Source organism: Leptosomus discolor, chromosome 22 (genome assembly GCF_034619465.1).
Source record: "Leptosomus discolor isolate bLepDis1 chromosome 22, bLepDis1.hap2, whole genome shotgun sequence".
Taxonomy (NCBI): domain Eukaryota; kingdom Metazoa; phylum Chordata; class Aves; order Leptosomiformes; family Leptosomidae; genus Leptosomus; species Leptosomus discolor.
Genome location: NC_141412.1, coordinates 6355577 through 6365166, shown reverse-complemented (window position 1 = coordinate 6365166; position 9590 = coordinate 6355577). Strand labels below are relative to the sequence as shown.

The 9590-nt window shown below is 43.9% G+C and overlaps 1 protein-coding gene across 1 annotated transcript in view; it reads left to right on the top strand.

Moving 5' to 3' along the window:
• The first annotated feature begins 544 nt into the window (after positions 1-544).
• The window catches only part of BARX2 (BARX homeobox 2), a 34486-nt gene continuing 25440 nt past the window's right edge, over positions 545-9590 (top strand). Inside the window, exon 1 of the mRNA XM_086476884.1 lies at positions 545-731. Within this exon, the coding sequence (XP_086333010.1) occupies positions 545-731 (187 nt within the window). The remainder of the gene's footprint in view (positions 732-9590) is intronic.

The window sequence follows — 9590 nt, the reverse complement described above, 5'->3', positions numbered from 1 at the left end:
AATTACAGGCGAGGGGAGAGGAGAAAGGAGAGGGAAGGGGGAGAAGAGAAAAAAAAAAAAAAAAAAAAAAGCCAGCCCCAATCTGGATGCTTTCCAGTTTTTGCACCAAAAAAGAAAAAAAAAAAAAAAAAAAAGAAAAAAAAGAAAGAAACGCACACACCCCAGTATCTTAAAATAGAGAGCAGGGAGGGGAGAGGACCGGCGGGATCCTCCCAGCCCGGCGCAGGGTAACAATGGTGCTCGCCGGGGAGCAGCGGGCGCCCTGATTGACAGCCGGAGCGTCCTAAAAAGGACGCGGAGAGATGCTTATCGGAAGGTTTATATAGCGGGGGAGCCCGGCGCCGCCGAGCGCAGGGGGGAGCCGCGCCGCGCCGAGCCGAGCCGAGCCGAGCCGCGCCGAGCCGAGCCGAGCCAGGCAGCAGCGGGAGGCAGCGGCGGCGGCGGCGGCAGCAGCCGGGGCAGCGCTCGGGGCGCCGGGCGCCCATGCCCGGCCGGCGGCGGGTCCCGCACCCCGCAGCCCCGCAGCCCCGGGGCCGGCCCCGCCATGCACTGCCAGCCCCAGCCGCGGCTCGCCGCTCCCGGCCGCCCCAAGGCAGGCAGGCGGCGCTACAAGACCTTCATGATCGACGAGATCCTTTCCAAGGAGACCTGCGATTACTTCGAGAAACTTTCCCTCTACTCCGTCTGTCCGTCCCTCCTGGTCCGGCCAAAACCGCTGCACTCCTGCGCCGGTAAGCCTGCTGCCCTGGCGGCGGGAGAAGCCCGGGGGTGGGGGGCTCTGCAGGGGGACGGGGGAGCGAAGCAGCCCCCTGGCAGGGGCTCGGAGGAGGCACGGCTTCCCTCGGTGGGCGAGCAAACTTCTCCGCACCCCGCTCCTCGGGAGACTCCCCCAAACCCGAGTTTTCACGCCCCATCCCCAACGGGAGGGTTTGCGTTTTGCATCCGCCGTTTTCCAGGGAAGATGCCGTTCGTTAAATCCTCGTGGCTGATCTCGGCGGGCGGTGGTGGGGTTCAGCCTTCGTCTTCCTCGGGGTGTTGGCAAATAAATAACCGGTGCAAGCGGTGAGGGGTTAACAGGTCCTTTAGAAAGCAGCTTCGGTCTTGTGCTCGTGGAACCCACTGGTTGGTTTTTGCATTGCCATCTGTGGGAGTGCAATGAAACGAATAGAAAATTTGGAAAAAAATACTACTGAGAGACAGGTTTTTTTCTACCCTAAATTCTCTCTTGCTTTGAAAGAAGTTAGGCTATTTCTAACAGCGACGATAGGAAAATACTTGTGTGGATTTTGCGGGCATAGACACCACAGATAAATACGTACAAATGGCTCAGTCCCCTGCGGACGCCACCGATTTTAATTAGCGATTGGGTCTTGACCATGGGTGTTATTAAATTTCACAAACAGACGGGTCTAATGTCAGCTTTTAAAAATCGACGTTAAAAGTAAAAATATCATTCTTATAATGCATTCCAGATTATAAAAAAGAAAAAAAAAAATCCCTCTGTTTCTGGTGAAGTAGGTGGTTTTCCAGATTTATATGCTTCCCATAAGGCCACCACACTTGCAGTGGTGTCACCTAATGTTTTAAGAGAATCAGGTGATGGAACTGAAAATTAAAAATACGTTCTTCGAAAAATCTTCACTATTGAAAAATATTTGTCAAGGACTAATTCCCAGTAAAATAATATATATTTCAAGGTCATAAAATTCTCTGGCTTTCCTCTTTCTCTTTCCTGGGAGTGCTCATTTTGTGTATTAAGTTGTGTTTAAAAAATTCAAGGCCTGCAGTTTGGCTTAGGTTTGTTGTTTTGGTTTGGTTTTTTTACTGCTTAGCTGAATATAAATAAGAAGGCGCTTTTCAGGTCTTAGTGGAGCTGTGCTAGTAGAAAACTTGCTGTTAGGGTATCCCAAGAGTTTGATGAGTAGAGTAGGCCCAAGCATAAGTCTTCCTCCAACCTCAACATTTATTTTGCAAATACCAATTACTGAAGATCCAGAAGTGATTAGGAGGCCAGGTCAGAATTAAGAGCCATGATGACCAGCTTTTGGGAAGTAGTTACGTGAATGGTGTGATCCTCAGTCCACATTTATTTCTTCTGATCGATTTGCCCGTGACGGTCCTTGCCTCCTCTAACTAATCGCTGACATATTTTTATACAAGAAGGTCTGGTTGTTAAGATATTGCTGACAGGGGAATTTTTCGGAGCTGATCCCTCACTACCGCGTAGGCAGTGAAATTCAGTGCTTGGCCAAAATAGGCATGAACGTCCCAAATGGGTTCAGTGTGTGGCAGCTTGCAGTTACACAGAGAGGGTCCAGTTCTGCTCGTGTCGCAGTCAGTGGCGTGACTTCCACAGACCTTGGTCTACCAGGAAGAGGAAAAAGATTTCTCTCTCTCTCTGGACAGAAGGAGGGAGTATTAGAAAAGAAAGCTCCCTTTAGCACCCAAAAGGAATATTAAGCTGAGTATTTACCAACGTCCTGAAGCATGTACCACTAACTGGGTATCCAAAAATATGGTTTGAATGTCACCTTTAGGCTGAGGGATCCTTAGTATTTCTGATGGGTGCGGTGCGTCCCAGCAGCTGTTTTGACTCTCACTGCCCCCATGGGAAAAAAGAGGTATTTTTTTTTTTAATCTGGAGTTCTGTGTCAAGTACAGCAAACATTGTCTTTGCAAGACTAATATATATTCATTAAATAATTGTTAATAATCCTCAAATGATTCATCGGCGGATTCTGAGTGAAGCTAGCAAGACTTCTGTGGTTACTGTTCAATTAAAGCCTTATTTCTCTTTGAGCCTGGGATCTTTAATGAATTTGCCCTCAAGGTTGTGTTTCTAGCCCATGCTCTGGCCTGTCCCCTTGTCAGGGTGGATTGTGAATATCTGCTTATGGAATAAGCTTTATGGACTTGCTGTGCTTGAGAAGTGAAGTACGGAGAGAGGTTTGCTTGCGGGATTAAAGCCATGAAAGAAACTGCTGCAAAAGTCCATGCTTCCCAATTGTAAGCCTTCAAAGGTTTATAGGTAGTTGAAGCCCTCAATGTATTAGGTAATGGGATTATTTTTCTTTTAATTATAAAAGAGAGGAAATTCTGTCGTTGTGTCAGAAATGGACAGTACCGCAAAAGATAACTGAATGTGAAAGAATTTGAAAAATAGAATACAAATCTGTTGGTTTTCTTTTTTAAAAAAACAAACAAGCAAACAAACACAAAACCCAACTAACCAAACCCAAAACCTCTTAGGGACCAAAGACTGCAGAAACCCAGCACTATGGCATTTAACTTACTGCCTGCGTTTCCTTTGTCTCTTGAGTTACTCAGGAAGGGAGTGAGCACTTAGTCTCTTTGCATTCTAAAAAAAAATTAGTCTTAACCTAAATCTCCGAAATTTACCTTGCTGGTATAGTCATAGCTGGGACCTGGGAGTGTCTGAAACAGTAATGAGTAATTCATTACTTCAACTGAACTTATTTCCACCAGCACGGCTTTTTCTCAATTCGGGAGTCCAATATTGTAGGCGTTTTCGTGGGCTAAAGAGTTAATAGTTCTTTCATCTGGGGTGAAGTCAGAGAAGCCTGATATGCCTTTATAATTTATTTGGAGCTGAAAGATAGAAGATGTTGTCGTTGTGCAGCATGTGTGTTCAACAACATCCTTTGTTAAGTGAAGAGATCTGAAAAACGTTGGTGACCAAATGGAAAATATTTTTTTCCCTTGGCTAAGATCAAATGCTACATATTTAAGCATGTGCAGCTGAATTGGGTCAAAACAAATGTGTGGAGTAGAGGGGGATGGGGGTGGAAGGAGCGTTCAGGACTTTTCCTGTGTGTCGTGAGGTCGGAGACGCACATTGTAGTTGTAAGGAGCATTCGGGAGGTCTGATGCAAAGCTCACGATCGCACTGGGGAGATGCCCGTTGCAAACAAGCCCCAACCAAAATTTTTCACTGGAAAGGAAAATGTAATTCCCTGTAAAAAAGATATATCATTGGTTTAAAGTTTGGTGTATGAACATGTATTGTGGCATTTTGTGAGACAAATAGACAAGGCTGTACTGATACTGAGTCTGGAACAAAATGCTAGCTCCAAGTTCAGACCCGCTATAATAAAAAAAAAAAACAAAACCAAACAAAACTTAACCAAATATTTTCAGGTGGTGGTTAATACCCCTTTGATTTATGACTTTTTGGCTTGTGATGACTTAGCGAAAACGTTATTTATTTTGTTTCGTGAGATTTTATATTTTAATTGGCTTTTCATGTTGTGTCATATCTAATTAATTTGTATAAGCAATGATTACAGCGTTAATGTGTACTGTGCTTGGTTTGTTACAGGGGTTTCTGAAGGTTGCTTTTCGACTGCGCACAGTCCTGTAGGAATCACTTTTCAAATTGTCTTTATATAATTTTTCAATTTTACATTTAAAAATATTCGTAGGTGAGCCTACACCAATTGTGGTTTGTTTCCTGGATTTTTAAAAATCTTGGTTTAGCCATACATTCAAAATCCACTTGCTGTATTTGCAGTTCTGGGCATGACAAACAATCAAAGGACATTGTGAGTGTATGATGTTGTGAGATCAAACTAGATATTATTCGTATTTATCAAAGTTACTAAAATAGCTTGAAAAATAAAAGCCAGGCTCGTCATGGCCAGGTGCGGGGGGGAGGTCGAGTGCTGTCTGTGGTGATAGTGGAATTCATGACACTGTGTATTAATAATCAACAATATTGCTCTTGCATGTCCTTTCTAAATTATCCAAATGAATTGAGAAGGCTGGATTAAAAAAAGACTTGCATTGCCTTTTTCGGGAGAGCTCTTCTAGTGTCTTCAGTTTATTTTAGTAACTTTGGTAGTACCAATTATTTATTGTCTGTGCCGTGCGCTCAATTCTACCAGGACCTATTACAGAGCTTGTAAAAACCCCCTCAGATTTGGAGGTATCTCAGTGATTTAGAATTTAAACCCCAATAAGGATTCCTTTCTACACCACGTTTTTTTACTAGTACATACCTCAGGTCAGACTGCGCTGCTTTCTCTTTTATCTGCTACAGTCGCTATGCTACAAGGACGCCTTGCATGAACGTAGTTTTACGGGCCCAGAGATGCCTTGTATCGGTATTCTGAGAGAATTAGCGACTTTGATCTCAAAATATTTCCATTTGTGTAAGGGGATCGTACCGCTCTAGGTGGATTTAAATGTGCTACAACTTTGGGAAGTGGCTGTAACCTTCATTTTCTCAGCTTGTTCACATCTGTTTGAAAGTTTACTACTCTGCTTGCTAGTCTGTGGAACAAGTTGCCTTTAAAGAATACTAATAATTATGATTTGTTTCCTTGAAATTATTATTGAGGTTTTTGGTTTGGTGCTTTTTTTTTTTCCCTATTTGGTGGGATTTTTGTGAGGATGAGACCTCGTTCAGTATTTGTGCAGCTGGGCTTTTAATGTAGGCAGGTGTCTAGTATAGAATTGTTCAAAACTTGCATTCTTCTTTTCTAGTTCTTTTGTCTGTCTTCTCTTGTTCTTTCCTAGGGTGAATTTGGGAACTGCTTATCCCAAAGTGGTTTTGAGCGGTCAGTTTTCTGGTATATTTGATATTTTCTGGATTAAACTAAGCGATACCTGCAACCACTGGGGCCTGCGGGGAATCACTGCTTAAGCGATTGTGGGAGCTTTGGTATTTCTGGTCTTCGGTCAGTCTTGTCAGCCCCTTTAGGAAACCACGGTGAGAAAGTAGATTTATTGCTTCTTAAAACAGCTCAGTTTTTATGTGTGACCTCACCATGAGATTCCTTCTGATTCTTTTCAAAAAGGCCTTGATATAGGCAAGGTTTGAATTTGCTCTGGGACATTATTTAAAATTGGGGTGGAAGCTATTTCTTTTGCTGAAACAGTCCCTGAACCTTTTTCCTTTAAATTGAAGGGATACTGTTACAGAGTTCCTGGGGGAAAGCAGGGCACTGTGGGAAAGGAAAAGGGTATCCATGTAGTGTATGTCCCAGCGTGGGGAAAAATGAGATGCCCTCCGTTCAAAGCGGGTTATCTGAAACATAACAGCTGGATTAATCCTGTTAAATAAGGCTAGGACAAAGTTGTGGGTCCACCTTCTACCAGGCTAACTTGAACCTGAGTGTGCCCAGCCTCCCAGCAGCCCTGCATCCTCAGCTGGGGTTGAATTGCCATCCACCCTGTACGCTGCAGATGTAATAGGTTTGCTGCGGCATCGTTCTTACAAGGCGTCGGAAAGAGTTTTGGTCTGGTGGTGTGGGAAGTGGATGCTCAGGAGACCTAGAGGTCTTAACTGTGTGCCTGCGATGGCAGGAGCTGGGACCCGATGACTCGGGAGGTCTGTTAAAGACCTGTGTCCCAAAATGTGTTTGTTGAGGGAAGCAGGCCAAAATGAATATGCTTGTTTATATGGCAGCAGGGAGTGATAGGTGCCAGATTAAATTGCAAAGCTCTAAGTGTCTCTGTGTGGAAATCTACATTGCTGCAATACTGGTTGGGGTTTTTTCTGATTATTGCAAACATATGAAGGAAAAAACCCCCTTTTTATAAACTCCTGATGTTTATTAGGTTTATCTTTCAAAGATCAGTATGATTCTATAGTTTAATAGCAAAAAGTAAAGACAAAATAACAAAGGAAATCTATTAATCCTGAAAACCACAAAGTGTTGCTTATGTTGGTGTCTCTGATCCAGTATTAGGGGAGCTATTGAGTATCCTTAATAAAGGTAAGATCATTCAGAGATGGCGTTACTGCATACAGATCCTAGAAGATGCAGTCACATTTACACTGGTGTCTTGGAGCGCTGGAAACCTAGAAAAGTCAGAATTTGCTGTTGGGACTGTCTCCCTGTTCCTGTAGCGCGATTTATTCAGCTGCAGCCTCAGGAAGGTCTGAATTTTCTCAAAACTCGCAGCCAAATAACTCCTTGTCCACTTTAGCTCTACAAGAAGAAGTCTCTCTGTAGCAATCGTGCTGAAGACCAGCTTATCGGCCGAGGTAAATGAAACAAACACCGTAAACTCCGAAAGTGAATTCATCTGTAACTGCTAAAGATTGGCCACGAAATTTAATTTTAAAGAGCTTGGCGTTTTTCAGGATGTTTGCCTTGATTTTCACATGTTTTGATGTCTTTAGCAGAAAACATAGTTCAGAAATGGCGAAAAGTGCCATATGAGGGATGATAATGGGCTGGCTAATGGTAACTATCTACTCAGAGAAGTGTCTGTCATTTTTCCCTATCAGACTATATGTAATATTAGAGGTGGTATCTCAGCAGCAAAGCCAGAGCAGAATTTGGTTTCGAAAACGGGTCTCACTTAGACTGAGCAGGGTAATCTGGCTGTAACGAAGTTTCAATGCTAGATATTAAACGTTTTGGAATGGAGACTGAATTTAGCTTTCTGTATCTCGGTACAGTTAATGGTGAATAAAAGAAATTACTGAAAGGCAAAACTACGTGGAACAAAACAGAAAATCATACCCCAGCAATTGCAATAAAACCTACTGAGGAAACTAATCAGCGTTGTGGTTGTGGTTAAGCACGAGTCAGCGTTGTGGAGGAATGCTATAATAGGAGGTATTAATGAATGTGGGATTCCCCTGGGAAAACTGACACCTATACTTTACTTTCTAGAGCCTCACGGCTTGCATCGAAGCACAGTTTAAATCCGTCTAGACACTGTTTTAGGTTTAAACGCTGTAGATTTGTAAAAAGTAGCCTCAGTTTGGACACCGCTCTTGGAGGCTGTGCAATACAGACCTAGTGCCCCAGCTCTCAAGTTGTTGTGGTTGTTATTTTCATGGCTTTTATTCAACTTGCTGCTGTAAAACGCAGGAAAAGACAGACTTGTCTAGTAGAATAAACGTCCCCCAGCAGTGCAGCCTTCGGTACCAGCTGGGTGTGAGCAAGGGCAAGACTCTTCGCTGGGGAAGCTGGGGGAAAAGAAGTGAGACAGTTTTGAGCCAATAAGTTGTGTGAAGCTCCAGTCAGCTCGCCAGCCTACCGGGAACTGAGCAGAGCAGTAGCGAAGGACGCTTTTTGGTTTTTCTTTTGTTTGCTTGTGTTGAGCGTTACACTTGTTTTCCAGTGAAGGACAGCTCGCAGTATCGTGATCACATGGCGGTGTGTTGATCGGCGCATGGATCCGCTTTTAAGTCGCTTGCGTGCCTCGGTGTAAAGTGAAAATACTAGGAGTAGTCAGAAAAATGGATGTTTTGGTTTGTTGGTAGATAGAAGAAATACCAATCAGTTGTCTTTTTCAGTTCAGAGTGAAGCAAAACGTTTTAGATTTATTTTGGCAAGTTAAAAGTGGGGGGTGGGCGTGGAAATTGGATCACAGAAAGTACTTGATCTGGAATAAATACTGAAAACGTATCTTCTAAAGGCTGGAACGAATCTTTCTAACGCTTTCCTTTTTTATATGAGACATTTGGCAAAGCAATGAAGTTACTTTCTGTATTGTGAAATTGTCTTTTTCTTTTTTGATGAAAGGAAGTTACAACTGAACGTTTTCAGTCAGTTCTATTTAAGAATTGCTCCAGCTGGACTGCAGAAGCCAGAACACGGTAACGTGAGCTTCATTTGCTAGGAAATAATAGTTCCTTGGAAAGTGTAGGACCTGGTTTGTGAGCTCGGCTGTATTTGTGGTCAAGACAAAGTCTGTGGCAGAACAGGATCACCAGAACAAGCTAAAGGGAGCTGAGCAGTAGATGTCCTACGTACGCTTTGACTCGGCGGGGAGTGGAGCACAGAGTTGCATCGCTGAGATGAGACAGACCAAGTTCTGCCTCCTGCTGATGGGCACGACAGCGTCCACTCTACACCTTTGTAGAGGAAAGTGTCCCCTTTTTGCATTGCTCACGTTTCTCGCTCTGCTCGAAGAGTTTCCGTGGCGTGTCTGATAGCGGCAATAAATTGTGAGGTCACATTAATATTACCATCCGGGGAAATAATGGAGGTGGATCGCTCCCCGTGCCCCATCTTCCATGGGTTATCTATTTCTTGTGTTCCTGGCACTCTGGGAGAACCTAGCTGAGAGGATTTTAGTCCTTGTTGAGGGATATGAAATTCCTAAAGCTACATTTTAATGACATATTTAAAAATACATAGAGATTTGGGGCTAGAACCTGGCTAACACAGTAAATACTTAATATTTTCCTCTCGTGTAACTTTTTGTTTTGACTGATTCTTGGCATCTTTTCCCTCATTTCTCTTGGCCAGAACACAGCTCGGAAGACCAAGTTACCATTTGCTGATATTTCGGACAGGTGTTCAGGTACTCGGCACTGAGACCCGCTTAAGTGACGGAAGGGAAGGGTGAAGAGCAGCATTTTCCCAAAAAACCCTCCATCTTCCTGAACATGGACCTCCGCACTGGTGTTCAAACCTCTTCCGACTGCGGTTAGCACATCCTGGTGTTGCAAATGAAGTTGCATACTTGCTGCTTCTCACGTGCCCTCTGAAGGTATACTGGCCCCCAGAGGAGACGAGTCTGGGGGGGGTCTGGGTGATGCTGGTAGAACATGCACCGTGAGGATGCTGAAGGTTTGATTCTGCTCTTAGCGACCTGATGAG